The sequence below is a fragment of the Nycticebus coucang genome, chromosome 1 (genome assembly GCF_027406575.1).
Source record: "Nycticebus coucang isolate mNycCou1 chromosome 1, mNycCou1.pri, whole genome shotgun sequence".
In the NCBI taxonomy this organism is placed as follows: Eukaryota; Metazoa; Chordata; class Mammalia; order Primates; family Lorisidae; genus Nycticebus; species Nycticebus coucang.
Window position 1 is genome coordinate 29,274,651 of NC_069780.1, and position 24,226 is coordinate 29,298,876.

A 24,226-nucleotide genomic window follows, 5' to 3' on the forward strand; every position below is an offset into this window, starting at 1 on the left:
AATAGTACTTTTCCTTTACTAGTCCATCAATTAAACCACAGATTCTTCTGATAGATTTGCATATTTATCCAGTATCTCATTTGTCTAAAATACTCCACCAGGAAGACAAAAATCAATAAATTCAGGAGAATTAACTAATTCAGAAAACAAAACAGAATAAAAAGATAAACTCTATTTAAATGATTACACGACACACGAGGAGAAACACACACACACACATATACATAAAGACACACTCTGCTCTGGAGGCTCCCACGTACAGTAGGACCTCTGTAAGCTGACCACTCAAGGGACTGCAACAAACTGGTCCACATACAGACGTGGTCAATGTAGTGAACTTCCATTGAGTACATGTGATACACGTCTAGTCTATGAAAATCAGGCCAACTGAAGGAGGTGCTCAACTACGAAGGGTCTACTGTATTTCCACCATATTGTTATCATGATTTACCACGTACAAACAGCAGTTCATTTACATTAAAATTATTTTGAAACAGAATTATTTTTATAACAGATATTATAAAACCATAATGTAAGATCCATGTCTTCACATGTTTCACATTTAACAATAATAAGATAAAGCAAAAAAATTATTCTGGACAATTATTCCCAGTTTTAATGACTTCATGGATCTTATTAACTTCTGTTCCCAAATAAAACGGGAACAGACACCCAAGCTGAACTACCTGGGTTTTAATTCCAGTTCTGGTACTTTCTAGCTGGTTAACCTTAGTTAAGACATGAAATTTCACTAAGATTTGTTCCCTCATTTTTAAAACAGAGCTCTTAACAGTATTTCCTTCGTAGGTTTGTGCGAACACTAAGAGCTAAAAAGTACAGTGTATATAATAATGAATAGCAAAAACAAGAACTTAGCAAATGGTGACCTTAATACAACAAAAACAACTCACGAATTTGTCCCCCCAAATCTATGAAAATTACTATCTCCTGTCACCATAGTTTCATATACAAAAAGAAAGCATTTTCAATAAAATGAAAATGTCAATTTCACTCTGGACCTGTGAACACTTCGTCATAGACCACTATCGGTCTGTGACCAGTGCTTGAGACTGTCCATTACTGTCATAGATGTCATAGGCTTAGAAGGAGAGTAAGATCGATGGAGGTGTGCAATGATCAGGAACACTTCAGTGAGAAACTGGAGCATGAGAAGAGAGTGCAAACATGGGTATGATCTGGGAGGCAAAGGGAAACATTTGCAATTTTTTCTTTCTGGTCACTGAGAAGATGCTCTTCCTCATCTGGAGGCGTTTCAGCGTTATTTGAAACACCATTTCTCTTGAAGCCATGACAGTGCTGATTTTAATATATTTTTGTCAAAAACCTTTGTCAAAAGAATCAGAGTATTAATATCAAAAGCAATCATTTTCAGATACTAAGAGTAATAGTGTTTACCTTCCTCTGCAAACAACTACAGGCACTGCCTTACCAAAGATGCTTAAACACTTCACTATTTGTGAGAAGAACCAATTCATGAGAAGGTAAAAAGGATATGAATACTGGGCCTTAAGTAAAATAACTGCTCATGTAAATGTGAGGTAATTGTAATGACTGCCAAATGTTTGTTGTAAATGGTGGTACATGTTTATTGATGTTTATGGATTTCTGCTGAATTACAATGGCTCAGCTATTCTTAACAGAATAGTCTTCATTACCACTCAACTCATTTAAAGATGTTTTTGATCCCCAGTGTTCCTTTCTTTCCCAGTGGTAGCTTTCTATAGTAAGCTCCCAAAGACTTCATAAAGAAAAACACTATTTTTTTCTGGCAACAACTATACACATAAACTTTATGCCCCAAATAGACTAAGCATTGTTGTTTTGTGTTGTCCCTTTGTGTTACTGTAATATATTTTTATTTCAAATAAATTATAATCAATAGGTAAAATAATGTCTTCCTTCTATTTCTCAACGCTTAAGTTTTAGTGTCAACAATCTTTACATTGTCTTCAGTAACGAGTAGGAACAAATTCTACCAAATGAACAGAAAGCACATGACTTCAAACACGTAAGATGGAGGTAGAATAGTGTATATGACATAGTAAAATAGCTAAGCATGAGTTATGCAGATGGATGCCTTATTAAAACAAGGTCTTCAGCATACCAGCTATGAAAACTCTCTTAAGTTCTTAAGTCTTCAGAGTGTGGTCCAGGAACAAGAGTGTCATCAGCCCTTGGGAACTTGTCAGAACTTGAGATCTTCAAATTCTCAGTACCTACTAAATCAGATGCTCTGGAGGTGGGACTCAGCCATTCATGTCACATGAAGCCCTCCAGGTGACTGTGATCCGTGCTCAAGGTTAGAAACACAGACTTCAACTTCCTGAGTCTCTCTTTTCTTGTTTGTAAAACAGGTTTACAAGAGTGACATCACAAGAACAATGTGAACAGATCAGGGAAAATGACTTGGACTCTCACGCAGATACCTTTTGTCATCTCTCTTTTTCTTTATTTAATCAAGGGTCCAGGCTTGCCCGGTGATTCACACCTGTAATAGCAGCACTATGGGAGTCCAAGGCAGCAGGATCACTTGAGCTCAGCAGTTGGAGACCAGACTGAGCAAAAGCAAGACCCCCTTCTCTACTAAAAATAGATAAATTAGCCAGGTGTTGTGGTGGGTGCCCATAGTTCCAGCTACTAGGGAGGCTGGAGTAAGAGAATCGCTTGAACCCAAGAGTTTGAGGTTGCTGTGAATTAGGCCGATGCCATGGAACTCTAGCCTGGAGGACAGAGCAGAGACTCTGCCTAAATAACTAAATGAATGAATAAATAAATAAATAGTCAAATCAACTGCCTGAATTCAGAATGAAAAACACAACAAGGCATGAGGATTGCTTGTGCCCAGGCATTTGAGGTTGCTGTGAACTAGGCTGAGGCTACAGCACTCAAGCATGGACAACTTTTTTGATGACAACTTTTAAGATTCTATCTTAAAAAAAGAAAAGGCAGCACCCGTAGCTCAGTGGGTAGGGCGCCGGCCACAGACACCGAGCCTGGTAGGTTTGAGGCCAGCCTAGGCCTGCTCAACAACAATGACTCTGCAACCAAAAAAAGCCAGGTGTTGGGGGGGGAGGAAGCTACTGAGGAGGCTGAGGCAGGAGAATCACATGAGCCCAAGAGTTTAAGGTTGCTGTGAGCTGTGATGCCACAGCGCTCTACTGAGGGCAACATAATGAGACTCTGTCTCAAAAAAAAAAAAAAAATCGAGGGCCCAAATTAGGGAGTATTAGGGCATCAAAATAATGTGCTGCTGCCCTAGGCTGGGACTGAAATGTGCTGACGTGCCAGCAGTGGGCCAGACACCAGAACAGGTCTAGGGCTGCGGGGCAGACCTAAGGATTTTATTTGGCCACTGAAATCACAAGTGGGCAAAATGCCCCTGAAGTAATATTTTATCCCCTTATAAACTGAAGCCACAGTGACAAACGATAGTATGAGGAGAATAAACACTGATCTTTCAGGGCCCAGAAGACACTGGCTTCCTAACCTCACTAAGCTCTCCCCAGAGTGCAGGCAGAGGGAGTTCTCCTAATTGACGTCAGCTGCTGTAAGGGAAGGACTGCCATGACCTTAAACTTGGCCACCGGTCCACTCTCACATCCAGGAACAAAGCCAGAGGGTTCTCCTGGCAACTGCCTGACATGCTAAATGGCAGGCCCAGCCACTGAGGGAATCCTTTGCTGCCCCTGGGACACATCCCCCCCACTGCAGGAAACAGACAAACCAGAGAGATTAGCAGTTTGCCCAGCTAATGCTGACCTCTCCCGGCCCAGAAAGCAGAAAATGAGTTCTAAATCACTCTATTCAAAAACCAAAGCTCCTGGTCTGCTTTTGCTTTACAAATGAGCAGAATGTGCTCTGGTAAGGCAAAGGGAAAACAAGAAAATATGAGAGAATTTCAAGGAGAAATGTAGTCAATTGGATCTCTGAGTAAACCATCTTACTCTAAAGAAGTCTTTAGGAGATACTGACTTTTTTTAGACACAAACTAATCAGATGTTTAAAAACCATATTTTTAAAGGCCCTGCATACAAATTGGATTTAATCCCTGTACCCTAACAAAGTCACCACCAGCATCAGAACTCTATTGGACAGATATGAAAGCTTCTTATCAACAAATCCCTCCCAACTCTACCCTCCTCATCTAAGATACCAGTCTAGCTGCGAACTTGATTATGTAACTCCCCTATGCAAAGATCCCCTCAACACTCCACTGTACAGAACGGTAGCAGAATGCTAAGTGCTATATGAGGGGCAAGTATCTGAAGCTGACCTTCCAACCTCAGTCTCACTCCTACAACCCCACCTCTCACATCCTTCTCAACCTGTGGGTCGAGACCCCTTTGTAACAATGAAAATACATCCTGCATATCAGATTCATACGATATTCATACATTACGATTCATAATAGTAGCAAAATTACAGTTATGAAGTAGCAATGAAAATAATTTTATGGTTGGGGGGTCACCACAACATGAGGAACTGTATTAAAGGGTCGCAACATTTGGGACCATTGTTCTAAACCCTCTTTTCTCACAATAAACCTCAAAGAATATGCCTTGGTACTTTACAAAAGAGTAACTGTCTTCAATATGCTGTTATCTCTGCAAAAAACACCCTTACCCAGCTTTTTCATGTAGTAAAATGTTACTCATCATACATGATCCAATTCAATTATCATGTTCTCTGTCAAAGACTTTCTTGGTTCTCTACATTCCTTTTGTTGCGTTCCCACACCAGTTTTAGACACTCTACCCATAACAGTTCTTGACAAATTGTATAGTAATTATCTGTTTATGTGTCTGACTTCTCATCTAGACCTTGAATCACCCAGCCAAGTACTGCACCCCATATGTTTTATCATCTGTAGTCCTAGCCTTCTGAATTAAGTTCTCAATGCATATGGAGGACAAGCAGGACTCCAGCTATTTAATGGTTTAACTCAAAGATGGAATAGAATAATCAATGGGCACTGGGAGGGAAACAGTAGCCACTCAGAAGATAGGAAAACCTTCTGGCTTTAAATCAGCTATATCCACTTGGACATTTTCTCATTTGCTTGAATAAATCTAGATCGTATCCTTTAATTTAATCAACAGACATACTAATCTTTGGTTAAATATCCTATTTCATTTTTCCTGGTATATGCTTAGCCCTTGGAGGGCAGAAGACAGGTCTTGGTCACTTGTGTATAATCCGTATCACCTGTACTAAGTAAATGCCCGATAAATGGTTGTTAAATTAAATTACCCAAATGAGTTGCCATGTTGATATTTACCACATTTCTAAAAATATTCTATTGTATGTTCACAAGGAAAGAAAGAGAAGTTCAACTCAATTTTCAGAAAAAAATCAAGAGGGAAAATACTTTTCTTTATTGAATGCCTCCAACACAGAAATACATTCTTCAACTTAAATCTCTGCAACAGTTATCATTGTTATCAGGCAAGTTAGCACAGAGAAAAAAGCAGAGCTTGCTTCATGCCTCCCTTATTTGAATTGGGATTGATATAGTTTGGATAACTGTCCCCTTCAAATCTCACAGTGAAATATTGGAGGTGGGGCTTAGTAGGGGACATTTGGGTCACAAGGGTGGGATACCTCATAAATGGGTTGGTGCCATAGGTAATAAGTAAGTTCTCACAACAGCTGACTGTGAAAAGAGCCTGGCACCTCCCTCCCTTCTCTTTCTTGCTCTCTCTCTCACTGTGGGAAACACCTGCTCTTCTTCCACCATGAGTGGGAAATTGATGCAGAGCTCACGAGAGGCAGATGCTGACACCACACTTCTTACACAGCCTACAGATAAACTTCATCTCCTCTCTGATGGGGAGGGCTGGCCCTCCTATCTAAATTCGTATGCCTCATCCACACCCCACAAGGAGACGTACGCACTTCTTTATCTCTCTTTCCAGGGGGACAGATGTAGGGATCCAGGCAACGTCCTGGTCCTTCTATCTTCTCCAAAAGAAAGCCTACTGAATCTTCAAGGGGAACAAATCCTAAATTATTTATTGTTGTATAGACATTTGAAGATAGAAGCTTTGTTCAATGAAACATTAAAATGCTAAAAGAATGAGGGAATATACAGATTTCCAATAACTAGGTCACTAATTCCTAAGTTTTTCTTAAATGAGGGCAAACTATGGCAGATGTTAGCATAACTCTAAACATCTGAGACGGAGACACTGTTATTAGTAAAAAGGAAGAGGGAAGTGCTAGAGGGAAAGATGAGAGTGGCTCTCTATGTGAATATAAAATATTTGTCTAACTTTTCCTATCTGCTACACTTAATGCTGAATTCCATGCTAGAAGTCACTGGTCGGTAATTGAGTCTAGTTTGATTCTGTCTCCACTGGTTTGACAGTAGCTTCATACCCCTGGAGCCAATTCCACCTTCTGCCTGACCCTAACCACAAGTTATTGGATTTTTTTTAATTACAAACAAGAAAGATAGCATCACCAGCCAAAATTAAATTGTAAGAAATGTAATGTCTTTGGAATAGACATCATCAGGGTCATTTTGATCAAAGAAAGTAGGGTCAAATTTCAAGAGAGCTATCTTTCTCTTAACAATCACATTCAAATACATACTTGAAGGCCAATAATTATAAAAGAAACAATGCAAATATACTCAAAGGTCCATTTATTTCCATAAGGGCAATATTCTATGTCTACATATTTTTCTATGCCAAAATTATCATATATATTTGAAAGGAAAATAAACATTTTTTGCTTCTCTAAAAGTAAAAACGCACCACTTCGGCAAACTCCACAAAGGGTAGATGTACACAAAATTCTTTGGCTAAGACTTAATTTTTATGGCCTAAGACAGACACACACTTATGCAAGACATGTATCTGACCCTGAGAATTAACACGACCAAAACACTCGGAGAGCAAAGTTTCATTTTCTAGGCACAAAATACTACACGAAGGAGAAGAGGTGACCTTCTTCCTAAAGTCTAGTGTTCCTCAAGCTCTCATGTACATCAGAATTCCCCAGACAATCAGATTCAGTAGTTCTGGACAAGAGAATTGGAATTTACATTTTAACAGGTCTCTAGGTGATGATGAAGGTAATCCCAGCCTGGGGGAATCACATTTGGAGAAACACTGCTTTTCCTTGGTCACTTATCCTGTCACTGTGGAATTATTATGATACTTTGTCCAACTAATCTTTACCAATAAATAGCCCATGCTTGTTATGTCAGTAGGTGTATTTACTGACAAACAAGATCACTTCTTAAGTAAAGCATTACTGGAGAAATCACCACCTCCAAGTTGGACAACTACCTTTTGGACTATCACAATGTCATACATATTAAACACATGAAAATAAAAATATTTGTGTATATATAAAATATGAATTCAACAGCAAAAGATTATGAGGGGAAAAAAATTATCATGAGTGAGGTATCTAAAGACTCAGTAGCTAGAACTTGTGACTTGATGTTATGAAACAACAAAGTATGCACATGAGCGGGTGGTCTCCATCCTCAGGACTTACCTGTGACTGGTGCATCAATATCCAGCAAGTTTTTTTCCTGTCGAAGAATCGAAGCACCCTCTGTTATTATTCTCAATGCAACACTCTCTTCCAGCCTGCCTTCCTTCATGAGATGTGCCTTTAAGATATCCACACGTGGTTTTCCATCATTATCAAACACTTCCTTTGCTGTAAGCCGATGACTTGGAGGAAATGGGACAGCTGAAAGAGAAAAAGGCAAATTATTACATAAGCCAACACATGCCAACCAAAAGATTTGATAATAACGACCAAACAATCCATCCCTATCGTTAACTACCTCCTGCGGTATTTTGAAAGTTCCCACAGTAAAATATGATCAAGGGCCATCCAAAATGAAAGCCTGCCTCTTTCCTTCAATTCTAGATATAATGCAATTGCTTAAACAAAATTTATAGCTCTTATTTGTTCTATAATCTCTCTTGTATCCTACAGAGGGGTCATACCTTTTTCTTTTCTACGGCACATTGAAAAAATAAGAGTTATCTTGGGCCATACATTAAATACACAAACGCTAAGGAAAGCCAGTGAGCAAAAGAAAAGGTCCCTTCACACTTTTTGCAGTATCCAACACCACAGATAAGCAAAACAGTCCTCAAATAATCTGCATGTGACACCCTGATAGAAAATCTTGATTGAGTTAAAACAAAAAGATACTGAAAAACAGTTTTCAGTTAGACAACAATCAATTTGGCAAAAGAAAATCATTGCTATGCGTCTAATCATAACCAGTTCCTTCAAAGATGTGTCTTCATGAGAAAACAGGTTCCTCTACTAAGTTAGGGGAATGAGAAAAGGTCTCTTTAACCAGACTTGCTGCTCTAACCAGAGTGAGATCTCTGAGCTAACTCATCAACTCACTGCTTAAGAAAAAAGAGCAGAAATCTGAAAGCAAAAGGCACAGGTGTGCTGGATACTGAACAGGCTGTCAGGACTGCGTGTGAGAGTGTGTGTGTGCTGGTGCTGAAGGGACCCCTGAAAAATAAAGAGACAGAATGATTTCAGAGAGGAGATACGTGATAAAATGACAAACTCCATTATCACTCAGACTTAGGGCCAGCCATTCTTTCACTCACCCCAGAACTTCCTAACAGCCAGAAAATAGTTCTTGGGTACCTAAAGTCATACATCTAGGAGCACATTCACCACTCACCGGAGGAGATTCACTAAATTCTGATAACACACCAGGGCAACCAAAGCTCCATGGTCAGAGACGGAATCATGAAGGTTGGGTTTCTAATAAATGGCCAGTAAGCATTTAAAACTCAGTTTTTCTCTATTTCACAAGAGGATTCATTCACAGGAGAACACCTCAGATCCACTGGAAGTATCTGGCGCGGACAAGTCCTGTGTATCATGACACGTGCATAGCATCTCCATAGGAAGCCGCCTCCCTTGGGAGAAGCACTTGATGTGAAGGCATAAACCTGGTTCCTCCCACTTACTAACAGTTGTTTCTCAAAGAAGCAAGACTTAGAGCAAACCTACGCCAAAACTTTTGAGTAAGCTAATAGCATGGATTTGTTATCTGAGTCAAATTGTAAGTACTTATGAGAAAAGCAAAATCAAAAATGAACCTGTACAGCTGGCTGCAAGTGTGACTTTTCCTAACAATCTAATCCTATTTATTTTATTATGCTGCCAACATGAAGTGGCGGTGACAGACTCAGTGGGTGAACAGAAGGCCTGTGCCTTCAGAGGAAGGAGCCTGGGTGCAAACCTGGACCCTGCACGCTCACTGGCTGTATGACCTTGGGCAAGTTAAATAACATCATTTGGCTTCAGTCATCTGTGAAGTGAAGATTACATCTATCTGAGGATTGTTATAATAACTAAAATAAATAGTAATAGTGGCAAACATTTATAGAGTACTGCTTTTATGCCAGGGATTGTGTGGGTAATAAAATCAGGCACAACAGTAAAACTGTTAAGATGAGTAAGACGTATCTATATGTGTTTATACATAAACTTACTTAGTCCCCACAACATTACCGTGAGGGAGAAACTTGAGGATGAAAAATATCAAGCACCTTGTCCAAGATAATCATCTAGTGATTTTTGTGTAGACTCACTGAGTTTAAACCCAAGCAGTCTGCTGCCAGAGTAGCTGTAACAACTATGCTGCTTTTTAGAAAGTACTTAAGATACTGCTAAACAGGTAAAAAGTGATCAGTTACTTTCTAAAAATTGAAATTCTAATGAATGTTCATAAGCATTTCTTGTGAAGAGCCCTTGTAGTTTCAAAAAATATTTTGAATATATGTATATATGCATACACACACGCTGTGTAAAACAAAAGACAGAATGTATAATGTCAAAGTAATGCGTAAAAAAAGAAAATTCAAGAACTAAATGAGGTAGAGAGAAAGGGAGGAAATTAGTTCATTACACTTGAATCACTGGGGGGGGGGGTACATCGTCTCTCTTTTTTCTGTTGCCCTCATCTCTTTTCCTGGCCTGACTCACACAGTATGATTATTAAGGAAACATGGAGACATTTCAGCTGCTACATTGTCTATGCAGAACTTTACATATGTTTTGAGATTAGAAAATGTCTTACGGCCAGGCGTGGTGGCTCAAGGGCCTGTAATCCTAACATTTTGGGAAGCCAACGTGGGTGGACTGCTTGAGCTCAGGAGTTTGAGACCAGCCTGAGCAAGAGTGAGACTCCATTTAAGAAGGTAAGAGGCAAAGTGAGAGCATCCCAGGGAGAGCTTCACCTTCATGAATTAGACTTTCTCCAAGGCCAAGATCACTGCAATAACAGATGCTCCATCCTTCACTGCAGCTCTTTTACCTTCCAATAATTGCTAATCCTAAAGGTAACTGGCTAAGGTAAAGCCACCTGCTCTGAGATACTGGAGCTGGTTCCAAATAACCAGGGGTGAGAAAGGAAAGGAAAAAGGCCAATCAAAAGACTCTATTTCCAACTGGATGATAGGGACCCTGATGGGTTGGGGCTCTTCACCAACTGAACAGATGGCAAGGCCTACCGGGAAACAAGATGGGCGGCAATGATGCCAACGAGCCAATGCAGAGATGCCGTCAGCCAGAGAGGTTTTCTGGGACAAAAATAAAACTGGGCTAATATTTGTATATTTGTGCACCTTTTGGCTTCATAAAGAAAATACCAGCCTTTACAAAGGTCACATTTATTTGCTTTCCCTGTTCACCTAGAGTCCTGCATGAAGACCTGTGCCAAATATTGAACGAAAAATAACTTGGACCAAGGAATCCAACAAGCTTGCGACACAGTTCATTAACTCATTGTGGAAAGCAGCTATTCTTAACGTAACCAAACCAAACTTCCCCCTTCTCCCTTTCTTTTGATTGTTACAAGTTGCTACCACTGATACTGAGCAGTCCAGGACTACAGAAATTAGGTTTGTGAATACCACTAAAAATTCAGAAATAGGCTTTGATATTTGGGCTGGCTCTTTCCAATACAATTTTTTAATAATCGCCTAAAACCTTCTGAGCCCTCCACAATTTCCATTCAATGTCACATTTTCCTCAAATTAATAAAAGAGCAAAGTAGTTAAAATGGGGAGAGGCATATCAGTCTTTGGCCCCTTAACAGGAAACATCACTGCAACTTAATGTACATAAACAACAGACTAGAATCATGTTCTCATGTCACTGACTGTGGAAATCTAGCAGAGACTAATTTCCAAGGTCAATGATATGATACTGTCTCTTTTCTTTTTTTTTTTTTTTTTTTGTAGAGACAGAGTCTCACTTTATGGCCCTCGCTAGAGTGCCGTGGCCTCACACAGCTCACAGCAACCTCCAACTCCTGGGCTTAAGGGATTCTCTTGCCTCAGCCTCCCGAGTAGCTGGGACTACAGGCGCCCGCCACAACGCCCGGCTATTTTTTGGTTGCAGTTCGGCTGGGGCCGGGTTTGAACCCGTCACCCTCAGTATATGGGGCCGGCGCCTTACCGACTGAGCCACAGGCGCCGCCCGATACTGTCTCTTTTCTATTTGCTCTTTGCACCAGAGAGTTTATCTAGCTGGTATGAAGAAAAGTTTACTAGTATACCTACGAACCACAGTCATATGCATCTAATCTTGGCATCCAGAACACAGTGATTAGTAACGCTGTTGTCAGTCACACATTCACCAAGGAGAAACTCATTCCAGTGTGCGAATACTTTGTAGCCAGAGTAATTCCACCCCTCAGTTCTGGCTGACTAGGGAGAAACACATCTCAGAAAGACCCAGGGGCCTTTGGCTGATCTCTGGCTAAATTACTTTTAGAGTACCACTATGTGGTGGCGATATGTCGTGATTCTGGGATAGAACAGGAACCTGGGAGAGTTCTCCACTGTTTCTCCACTCTGAGTTGCTCACACCTCTACTGAAGGGATTCCCACTATTTCATAGGAAATATCTGAGAGTCATTGTCACAGTGACACCTTCACCGAGAAGGGAAGTGGGACACCTGCGGCATGACCTCTTCCTGGAGTCTCATAAACGCTGACAGAAGAGAATCATAAACTTAAGAAAATATTTAAACCTAGTGATTTTTCAAACCTTTGTTCTGCCTTTTTTTTTTCCTTAAATAAGACTGCGACTAACAACTCCAGTATATCCAGTGGCTATAACTGACTAAAGCAGCTTACTTGCCCCCCTTCTCCCTGATGATGGCTGCTGGGGAGTCCTTACACAATCCTGGGGCCCTCTGGAGCAAAACCAGAAAATTCCCAACCAAGGCTGACCCACTGCCCCTCCTTAGTAAATGAAGAGAGTGAAGTCCAGAGAGAGAGGAAGAGAAAGATCGGTGAATTGTCCAACATTGAAGATTAGTCAGTGGCAAAACCAACGTTAAGATTAAGGTTTCCTGATTTCTACTCCATCACTTTACCCTCTAGCTCTGCACTGTCCAATATGATACTGAGCACTTGGAAAGTAGTTGGTCCACAACGAGGTGAGCTGCAAACATACAATAACCACTGGACTTAGAAGACAATGCAGTTGAAAAAACAGAAATATAAAATATCTCATCAATATTTCTACATTGATTTATACTGAAATAAGATTTAGAAAATATTAAGCCATATATAATATGCTACCGAAATTAATTCCAATTATTTCCTTTTACTTCTTTTTCATGTCTATTAGAACATTTAAAATTGCATATATGGCTTCCTTTTACTAGACAATGGTATTCTAGATCCTGTATTCTTCTGTGTAAATGAGAACAAAGTGAGTGGAAATTAAATTCTTTAGCCTTTCTTCTCTTTCAACTTTGGTTTGAATCCTACATAACCTCAAACTATCTCAAAACTGGCTTCCCACTGGACTCTCTTCTTATATAAGAATGACACTCATGTCCTAACTCTAGAGATTCTGATTTAACTGGTTTAGGGCAGGGCCAGGGCACTGGCATATCTGAATAATTCCAGATTTCACTAATGTGAATTACAGATTGGGATCCACTCATCTACACAATAAATAAGGCATACAGAGTGCCAGGCACTTTAATCCCCCCACCCCGCAACAGATTCCACACCAGTCAATCACAACAGATGCAATTTCTTTGCAAGTCCAGATACGATGATTTCATCCCTCTCTGTAATCAGAACATGTACAGAAACAGCTCTCATCCCATATTTCATGTAGCTACTGTCTGCACAAGGGCTGTCAAAGATACTTATGTCAGCACATGTTAAGTCAAGAGTTTAAGGATATCGCATGTCAGACACAACTAAAACACATTGTAGCCTGACCTCCTCAGATTGGTGCTCCATCTATTTTCTCATGGACATTTGTATATGTTACAAACCTCTAAACTGATGAAACCGTTAACCAATTAAGCATCGTGTAAGCACCTACTATGCATTGTATCCCACGGTAGGCAGTGAGAAAATCCAGGGAGAAGTGAGCCACAGAAAAGAAACATAAGCAGATCCAGGCTCTGAAGAGTTTACCACATGGGCTTATTATTCGTTTTTGCTTCAGATAGCTGACAACGTGTTAAACTGCAAAACTAAAGAACAAGTTTTAAGAAAATGAGAGACAAATATAAGTAATAAGAGAAAAAAAGTATCTTTATCTTGAGGTTCCTAAAAACTTTGATCCAGTTGCCTATTTCTCTTATTTGAAGTATATAAATATCTGATTCTTTAGATGACTCCAGCAGATAAAACTTTTTAAGTAATAAAAAATAGAATAAGGCTATTTAAAGTGTAGTATGTCAGGTAAAATGTACAAAATTAGCTGTCTTAATCAGTCACCAAATACGAAAAATCTGATCCTACACTCTTTGTTGGAACAAAGAGTGAAGGAAATGCTAAGGTCTTTTTGCTGAATTTTATTTGGGTTCTAATATTAGGAAATTAGCTTTAATTTATATTCTCCTGGGTTAACAAAAACTCTGTAAGGACAGATGTTTAACCATGTTTATCCAAAGATATACAGAACCCACTGTCTGGGAAAGATGGCTAAAAATTAACCACAACTAGCCTCTGAGAAGAACTGTAGGAACATATTTACTAGGGTTCTGCTTCTGCTACTCCTGCAGACACTCGCTCCTTGCTATCACCAATGCCTCTAAATGAAAATATGCATGACAACCTCAAATATAGTTGAATATTAATCTTGTGAACAGAAATGTTCAGTCCCGCTTAAGATTTTTATGAAATAATCTTTCATAGATCTATAAATAAAGTTCAAATTTATTAATTTACTGGTAATTTTTGTTTCTACTGTTATGATGACCTCTTCCATCAGCAAGAACCACATTACCCACCACCCTCTAAATACTACCACATAGGTGCCAAGCCTTAAAATGCATTCAATTATTAGACACAGTATGTGTCCTGATCATTTCACTAGCAAACTGAATACCTCATTTGCTTTCTCAATGTCCACATGCAAATATTGCACTAAGATGTTTTATGCAACATCTCAAAAGTATTAATTAAAGGTCACACACTATAACACTTGAAGCATTTATTGAAATATGCAAACTTCTTTTTTCCTCTGGCTTACAGAATATATATTATACACAGTACTTCTTAAACCTCAATCTGCAAAGTGCTGTAACTAATTCTTTAATAAAGATCAAACATTAATGAAAATAATTATTGCTCCAACTACAAGGGATTAATAAGAAAAATACGTACCTCAACAGTACAATTAGAGCATCTTTTATTATCTTATACAAAACAATTTTCCTTTAAACAGATTTATTTATATATTTAATTAGGCTTGGCTTACTTACACATGTATACTCCTTATTGTTTTTAATCTATGATTTCTCCTACTCTCCTTCTCGTGAAGATTTTTGAGGCTCAGGACTCAGAGACACGGAAATGAGCCCACAACCACCCCCCCTCCATGCAGTCTTGAGAGGTTCTATTACAAAATTAATTTTTGATATTTTGCTCAGTTCATTTCATTATAATGGCAAATAGCTTATATACGGACTTACATAATAATGAGTCAACCTGAAAGATGATTTGATAATAGTTTTAAAAGTTTCAAAATATTTCAGCATTACTGAAAAGTTTAAGTAAAACTTGATTTTATTTTTATTGCTGTTAAAATAAAAAGCTGCACACGCAAGTTCAGTGTGGAACACATCAGCCACACTAATTGCAAAGTATTTCATACCTCAACATGGTAAAAGCAAAATTATATTTACTGGTTTTGAAATACATGCTATTTAATGTTTAGAGTAAATTGTGAATTTTAGTTAAACGTTTTTGGTGACATAAATTGAATTAAATACTTAAAATGTAAAATACATAACTGAGGATCTGTTATTTTATAAGGGTCTACTTTATAATCTTTTATTTATCTATACCAGGAAGAACTCCAATTATATTGTAGTATTAGATGAAGTGACTACAACAATATTTTCAGCAAATGGTATTTATGGCAATCTCCAGAATGGCAAATTTACAGTAATACACAAAATTCTCTCCACTGGAATCAATTTAAGCAGAGAGACTTTTTTTATTTACTTATTTATTTTTTGGCCTTGAACACTGTCTCCTTTCCCTAGAGAAATATGTCATGGGAGAAGATTAAAATAAAGAAACAAACAAGGATAGATAGTTTAAGACAAGATAATTTTATTTCCCAAGTGAGCAAGTCCCTTTGAACATGATAATTAACCCTTAGAAATGAAGAGTACCCAGGGGTTCTGAAACTTTACTTAATCCAAGGAACATCTTACCATATAGAAATCCTCAACTTAACAGTCAAAGACCGAAATACAAGCAAAGCCTTTACCTATATTAAAAGTTGAACTATTTGATAAAAATTCTTTAATCAATATAAACTTTAGAAACCTCTATATTAATATAATAACCCTGCAATATTTGCCTTCTTGCCCTAAATCCTAAACTCATTGATTGAAATGAAAAAAATTCATCTATGCCTACACATAATTCAAGTTCATCATTCAACAATAATAGATGCCCACACATTTTCCATGCCCACATGCCCATCTACCATCCCCATCCTCTGTGGTTAAAACACCTACAGGCATTAAAATAACTTTTTTTAAATGAATAGATTTTCTCTTCTTTCAAAAGATCTTGATAAAACAGCAAATGATTTACCAAATGGCATGAAATAATGTAAGCCTTAAGTGGTAGTTTAAGAATGCTACTAGGTTACCACTTTTCGCATACAAAGAGTAATCCTTTAAATATTGCCAGTAACTCTGGCATAAAACGCCATATATCTGTGAACCACAGTGAGACAAAGACTGAACTATTTTGCCTTGGAGTCACCCCTGAGAGAGCCAGGAGCAGGAGCTAAATTCCCAGGTTGGCATGTAATTCCCACCTGCCCAGGCTCTGTCCTCCCTACTCCCAGTAGCCTCCACAGCAGGGTGCAGCAAAACATCAGGCCCTCTGGGAGACTCTTATGTTTCAGTAATGCTTCCATAGCTTGCCTCATTCTGATGCCCTAGTCCATCACTTCTAAGAACTACTCACTGATATGAATAATACAGAAACGTTCGTTCAGGAGGTCCCAACTCACGGTACCTTAAAAGTGCATTCTGCAAATTATAATCTTCACGCATCTGCTTAAACTTGGAATGCCTTATTCACTACCAGATACAGTAGTATCCTCTCAAACTTCATTTTCATTTGTTTCATTCATCTTTAACATGAACTTGTCAATTTTGATTTAAAAATCAAATATGCATTTCTTAATCCATCAAATGGAAAATAAGCAATTTCATAATAAAGCTCAAGCAAACAGCATTCCTCTTCTCAAAATAAAAAAAAAAAAAAACAGGGCGGCGCCTGTGGCTCAGTGAGTAAGGCGCCAGCCCAATATGCCGAGGGTGGCGGGTTCAAACCCAGCCCCGGCCAAACTGCAACCAAAAAATAGCCGGGCATTGTGACGGGCACCTGTAGTCCCAGCTGCTCGGGAGGCTGAGGCAAGAGAATCGCGTAAGCCCAAGAGTTAAGAGGTTGCTGTGAGCTGTGTGACGCCATGGCACTCTACCTGAGGGCAGTACAGTGAGACTCTGTCTCTACAAAAAAAAAAAAAAAAAAAACAGTCTTAAGAGTTATGTAGGGCTAGTGTTTTGTGCATAAAAGAAATTGTTCAAATAATGAAGGGAAACGCATAACTGGAATTACAATGCCAACTGTAAATTTACAGGTAACATCAAATTTCATGCTAACCAATCAGTCATCACTACTCAAAAAACCGAATTATTAAGGAGAAAGATAAATAATTAAGTTTCATAGGATATCTAACCCAGTGCCCTGGTTTTGACAGATATTCAACCAATATGATTTTGAATGAATGAAACAATGAATTACCTTATCTCCCTACTTACAATTTGCTAACATTTCTATGGTACTAGAAGTAGACTAGGAAGATGAAATGGAAAAGAAAATAGCTTTGTTCAGATCTGAAAGTATTTAATTATGATAATGATAGTGAATAGGCAAAATACTAAAAACTGAAAACTTCATTTAGTGACTGTTTCTCAAAGAACCTATTCCAGTAAAGAAACCATGGGTGTCACGTGGTAAGGTGGGAGCTGAGGGCCCACACCAAGATAAAACAGACAGACGTCAAAAAGGAGCAATGGAGAGAAATGGAGAGGAGTGGGGGAAATTTTTCAAGTACTAAATGTTTCTATTCACATTGTCAATACAGGCTCACAAATAAAACCTATTGTTTGTAACGTAAAATTAACCCACTAACAATAAAACAATATCACATCAGTATAATAGTGCTTCAGTGCTTTCAAGATCTTAAAATGCTATCCCATGGAATTTCAGAAAACACTTCAAACATTTCCTTTAAGAAGAAAATCTTCCTAGTTTACAAGAATGCTATTAATATACATTTATTGCAGTATGCTTCAGTAAAAAAAAAAAAAAAATTACATTTTTAATTGCTAAACTTGCAATATCTGAGACATGATAGACTCAACACTTTCTTAGCATCTTTGTGCTAAGAGTTCAGGAGGACAAAGGCCTCCTCTCCTTTCCCCTCTTTTCAGTACCTGCATGACAAGCTACCGTCAGACTAAATTCCAATTTACAACTAGACACATGAAAAATTTACTGTGAAACACAGCTGTCAAGAGAAGCTAAGAACTACCGTCTGTTACTCATTCTAAGCACATGTATAATGGTAAACACCAACACAATTCCCATGATACATGATTTTGGATTGTGATACTCACACAGTACACATTCTCATACTGAAGCATCCAAAAAGCTTCAATTCCATAAATTTTCCACTCTCCTGGTTAAAAACACTCATTTAGGCATGATGGTGAGTCACTTAGGCAGTGTTTGAGTGGTTTTATTAAAGTTTCATGTGCAGAATTCTCAACTGGCTGACTAAAAATACAGTATTTTTTATTACCACATCATTTAAAATCATTCACTGGCTTAAAATCCTCAGTCAAGAAATAATCATGATAAAATGTAAAACTACTGACAGGTTAATATAAACATAAGATACAGGATAGGTCCAATGAAAAATAATCAAACATATACAATATCAGATGGTACAACGTGCTGCACCAACAGTGGAGCTGTGTTTTATTTTTAAGTCCCTTTTTGCAAGATAATGCTCCACTTATCCAGAGCTTTGCTACCATCATCCTCGCCAACCACAACACAAGCCCACACCTCGAGCAGGAGTAAGGATTCCCACCACAAAATCCATGCCCTCTATTTCAGAGGAGAAAAATGGAGCCATTCTCAGCACACTTAATAAAGAGAACAAATAATAGACAAGAATGGTGGGCTAGTATAATTTAGTATACATATATACAGTTCTGTATTTCACAACTGTCCTGAGGAACATCAGGGCATAACCATGGTGTCCACGATGGTATGTATACATTTCACACTTAATAAATATCTTACTTCGGATTACTGGACAATACTCTGTTACAAAGAAAAAGGTATGGTACAATTTTACTATACTTTCATTTAATAGAATTTTAAATAACAATGTCTAAAAGAGATATGGCTTGGTTAAGTAATAATTTCACCATTAGTGAAACGTCACCTTCCCTGATTATAGCAAATAAATGAAAGTTTATATGCACTGTCAATTATTTTTTGGACTATAATTGAGATCAAGAAAAGGTCCTCATTCCCAAAACAGTGAACGCAGAAATTCATAATAAAACTCAAAATAGTCTTCAATTCGTAAATACTCATTTTAAAAATTCTATGTAGGGTACATCTATTAAGTATTAGTGAAAGAAAAATCTCATATTCTATATATTATATAAATGCAAACCAACCAAAAGCACTTTACTGTGTAAGTGCAAAATAAGAAAATATAGAAACCTCTGGCATTGTTTTTCTGATATTCTTCTTTAAAAACTAATTGGTCCATAACATCATAATTTTTGAGAATATTTACATTTGTAAATTCATTAGAAAAATCATTTGTACTTCATAATAAAGACTTTAATAGTCCAAAATACAGTATAAGTTCAAGGAAAATAAAAAAAATAAGGGTAAATAAAACAATACTTTATGACATGTGGAAAATAAATTTAAGTTCAGCTCAACAAATTTCCAAGTTACATTTAACAAAAAAAAAAGAAAAAGGCAAAATCCTAAATAGCATGTGAGTTTTACTAGAGCAATTTCCCATAGGAATTGGTAATACTTCTTCCATAACCAAAGGGGACCCAATTATTACTCTCACATCAAATGATAAACAAAACAAACAAGAATCACTCACCCAACCTCTTCTGAACTACCTTACACAAGACTCTAATTACCCCGAGGACTTCTGTGCTCAAGAGAAAAAGAAATGTGTCCTAGAAGTGAAGACAAAATCTTGGACACAGCTCTCCACAAGAAACCATTTAAAGTTCATTTTGGAAATAGGGCTGATGTCTTTTATTTAAGCAAATAATTTTCCTATCCCAGATATAGCTATTCAAATAAAAACTGTGTATGAATCAACACAGAACTATGTGGGTCACTGTGGACACTATCTATTGGCCAGCTGGTCTACCCCCACTTTTATATTCACGTGAAAAGGAAAGGAAAACACAGAAAATTTCACGGCCATCCTTTATTTATACACATTCATACACCTGGGATACAGAGTTGAGAAAATCATCAAGAACCCACCAAATTTATATTTTGTGAAAAATCAGTGACCAGAGAACATGTACCTCAAGAAAGAAAAACATTTAAAAATATGATTGCTAAAAGAAAGCCCATAAAACACAAAACAAAGTAAAGAAAGATGACAGACTTTTATAAAAACATGTAATTATTACAAAGAAGAAAAAACAAGCTGGGTAAAGTGACAAAAGATTTATGAAGTTGTTGAAATTCCACCACAAATCCACATGCGGTGGAAATTTCTGGGGAGAAATCCCACAGTAATGGATCCTCAAAAGGGTCACGGCTCAAAGAAGCTGAAATCTGCTCCACCCTCCCATCAACCCCTAGTCTGTCCTCAGTTGGATTATTATGGTAATGGCCAGACTATTTCTACAAGTCCCCAGGTACCTCCCCTTAAGCCACCCTATCCTCAAACTCTGTGGTCTGCCCAGTCCAAATTACTCAATACCCAAAAATTCTATGTAACTTCAAACATTTCCTAAAGTCTTGCAGAGACACAGTAAAGCAAGGGGGCTAAAAATATGTACTTGGAAACCAGACCTCCTAGGTAAAGTGCATCATCTCGAGAAAGTTATTGAATTATGCTGTATTATAGATTTCAGATCTATAAACTGAAGATTAAACAATTAGCATTTGCAAAGAGCTTGAAACATTAGCATAGCACACACTTCATAAGTATTCCTCCTCGTGATTAACAAGAACCTTGCTTACTTCCCTGACCATGCAACCTCCTAACAATCCCAATTCAAATAACACAACTTCTGAAAAAACCCGAAGCCTGCTTCCATCCAAATCCTTCACATCCTCAGATGATTACTTAATCAAATATCCTTTGATCACCAAAACAGTTTTCTTTACTTTGTGTTTGTTTTGTGTTTATCTCTCTGTCATTAAAACATAAAACACTTGCTGCCAGGATTGATTTTCAGACTCTTAATACTAAAAACACAAGCCACAAATTATTAGACACATTCTGTCTCAATTAAGAAAATGTACACATATCTAAAGATATGGATTACTCATTTTCACTTCCTAATTTTCTAGTGGAAGAACTGAAGCAGAATAATGATGATGATGATAATAATAAGAAGAAAGTAATCATTAACCCTCACATAGAATTGACTATAGCTCAGACACTGTTCTAAATACTTTATACGTGTTAATTCACTAAATCTTCACAACAGTCCTGTGATCTGGGTACTATTATTCTCTCTATTTATCAGATGCCTGAACTCAGAAACAAACAAGTTAAGTTTACAAAGTTCACAGAGCAAATAAAGAACAGAGAAAGTCAGATCAGGCCCCTGGCCTGTGCTTTTACCCAGAGCTATACCACCTCTGTAGCTAAGAGGATCCAAGGATCCAAAGATAATTAGGAACAGAGCCTCAAGTTCTCCAGATTCCCCGACCAACAGTAAAGAGCATTTACCATCATTCCCTACCCAGAGTGATAGCTATAACAAGCACTCAAAAAACATTTGTCTAATGATTTACTGACATATGATTCACATCTCATAATTCTCTAAATGCAATAATATTCCTCCAGCATGCACAGTTTGCTCCTTGAATATCTTATTTGGCTCTTCTGTCTTCTTATTTAATTGCTCTCAGTGTTGAAAAAGAGCAAAATATAATATTACAAGGAACATTTGGTTCAGTATTCAGCTTGTAAAAGGTACATCCTTTTTGTTTTAAAGTATTACTAGGTTCTGATGGGTTGATCCACAGATAAATGAGTCCTTCAAGGTATTCCCACCTAAGCATGGGTTCTACCCACAATCCAAAGTTTTTTCCATCAGTGCTTGCTAGCCCCTCTCAGACTGGCCTTTGACTTTGTTTAAAGTGTGCCCACCATTATTCTTTAAAAAGCTTGTTACTGGGTCTGCTGTTGACAATTTCCAATAATACAAAGCAGAATCTAAGCTCTTAATGTACAAAGTTTCATAGCCAAATTCACATTTTATCAGCTACATGTCCTTGAAAAAATTATTGAGAAATCAGTTTCCTCATCAGTAAAATGCAGACAGTTATACTCACTTTAAACAGCTGCTGGAAGGATTAAATGAGAGCAAACTTGCAAAAGGGCTTAGTTCAATAATTGGTGTAAAGTATGAACTGAAACTGGTAAGTATATGTATTTTTCATTATTTGTTATTATTGTACTTCAGTGAATTCACACAGGATTTCTTTTGCTCTCTATACTAGCATTTTGTTGTACACTTGAAAACTGTCATTACATTTGGCATATTTATGCCTCAAAAAACCTAAAGTATTAAGTAAATGCTAACAGGCCTAAAGTAACAGAAAGGAACTTATGTTGCCAACTGACATTAAAGATGGCTGTACATGTAATCAAAACTTTTACTCATTATCATGGGCAAATATGAGATAGTCCTACCACATGATAGTCCTATAATGTGACTTTAGTGGAAGACTCAAGCAGCAACTCACATAGAAACCCAGAGCATACTGTGCGTTCCAAGAGCATCAGATTTTATATACATAATAGCATTTCCCAACTATAGTTCTGGAATTAATAAATGTTTTACTAAGAAAGACATTTGCAAGGAGGGGAAGCTACGGAACACCTATAGTATACACATAGTTAAATGGGTTTATTTTATGGCGAGTTTTCTTAGAGAGATGAATAGGCTAAACATCTTTTGTTTTTCTAGGAGGATGATAAACCAGGCTTCATTTCCCAACTTTTTTCATAAAACTCAGTATTCTTGACATAACTTACAGCATGTTTTGAGAAAGTCTACTATTTAAGTAAGTATTTGACAAAGTAAGTCAGTTCATACAATGAGAATATTCAAGAACAGAAAACATCCAGAAATTTTAATCAAATTCATAAATACATTAGTTTGCTTAAGCTAAGGACAATGCTATATTTATCTATAAATATCAAAAAAATGGTGGAAAACCTGCTTGTTTCTGATTTCAATTTGTGCACCACATTTAAGAGTATATTACCGTGCAATAAAATTTAACATCATTTAATCTATGACGCACAGAGAGTTTACCTAAAGGTATGTGACTGTGGTCATATAATATTGGTTAAGTCAAACATGATTTGAAGATACTAAATGTCATTAGTTGTCATCAAATCAATAATGGATAAAGATTCCTAACACTTAATTTTAGTTCAAAACTGCTATAGCTGTCTTAAGCAGAAAAAAAAATGCTATCATTTGGCACAAAAAAAAAACTTTATGATATTTACAGGTTTAAAAAAAGTAATCATTGAGGTGATAGCCATACATGCTTTATATTTCTGAAACATTTTCATATCTATGTTATTCAATCATCATAATAAACCTACATGATAGATATTACAGTGTTCACCATTTTACAGGTCAAAGGAGTGAGAATAAAGAGAGCTCAGCTCGGGTGCAGAGCCAAGGCATAATCCTAGAGTTCTGACTCTAAATCCCACACCCGCTCCACTAAATCTCACCACATTAATCTAAAAATGCCTAAAAATCATAGGTTATCAAAGAAGCTGCTATTTCACTTTAAAAATCTAATTAAGTAAGAAGGACACTAAAGAATTTCACTGGAAGAAATGAAAACCTTTGGGCTTTGCCTGCCCCAGTGTTGCCACAGCTGTGGGCATCTGCGTCCCTGCCTTCCTTCCCTCTGCTTTCAAACCAGGGTTAGGCATCCCCAGTTTAAAGGGGCCAGACCTTTAAACTTGGGAGCCAAAGATAAAAGAGACTATCATTCGTTTAAACATTTATACAAACTAATTACAATGGCTTTTTGCTCTCAAATATAAAATCTGTTTCTTCTTATTTGAGGGGCTTACACTAAAGAAGTTTGGGTTACACAGTTGTACTTGTGCCAAGGCTCTAAGACTCTCACTCCCTAGGTTCAAGTCCTTTTCCCACTACCTACTAGGTTTGGGTGCTTGGGTGATTTGTTTGAGCTTGCTTTGCCTGAGTTTCTTCATCTATAAAATGGGCATAATAATAGCATAAGGCTATTGTGAGGGTTTAATAATAATATATGTCATATAAAAACTTAGAGCAATGCCTGACATGTGGTAAGAGACCAATAAATGTTTATTA

At 37.5% G+C, this 24,226-nt stretch overlaps 1 protein-coding gene across 3 annotated transcripts in view; it reads right to left on the reverse strand.

The window, feature by feature from the left end:
- The window catches only part of PPP3CA (protein phosphatase 3 catalytic subunit alpha), a 304,967-nt gene that overhangs the window by 146,944 nt on the left and 133,797 nt on the right, over window positions 1-24,226 (reverse strand). For all 3 annotated transcript variants that reach the window (XM_053557267.1, XM_053557180.1, XM_053557100.1), the window contains exon 2: window positions 7,531-7,731. In XM_053557267.1, the coding sequence (XP_053413242.1) occupies window positions 7,531-7,639 (109 nt within the window). In that variant the 5' untranslated portion in view covers window positions 7,640-7,731. The remainder of the gene's footprint in view (window positions 1-7,530; window positions 7,732-24,226) is intronic.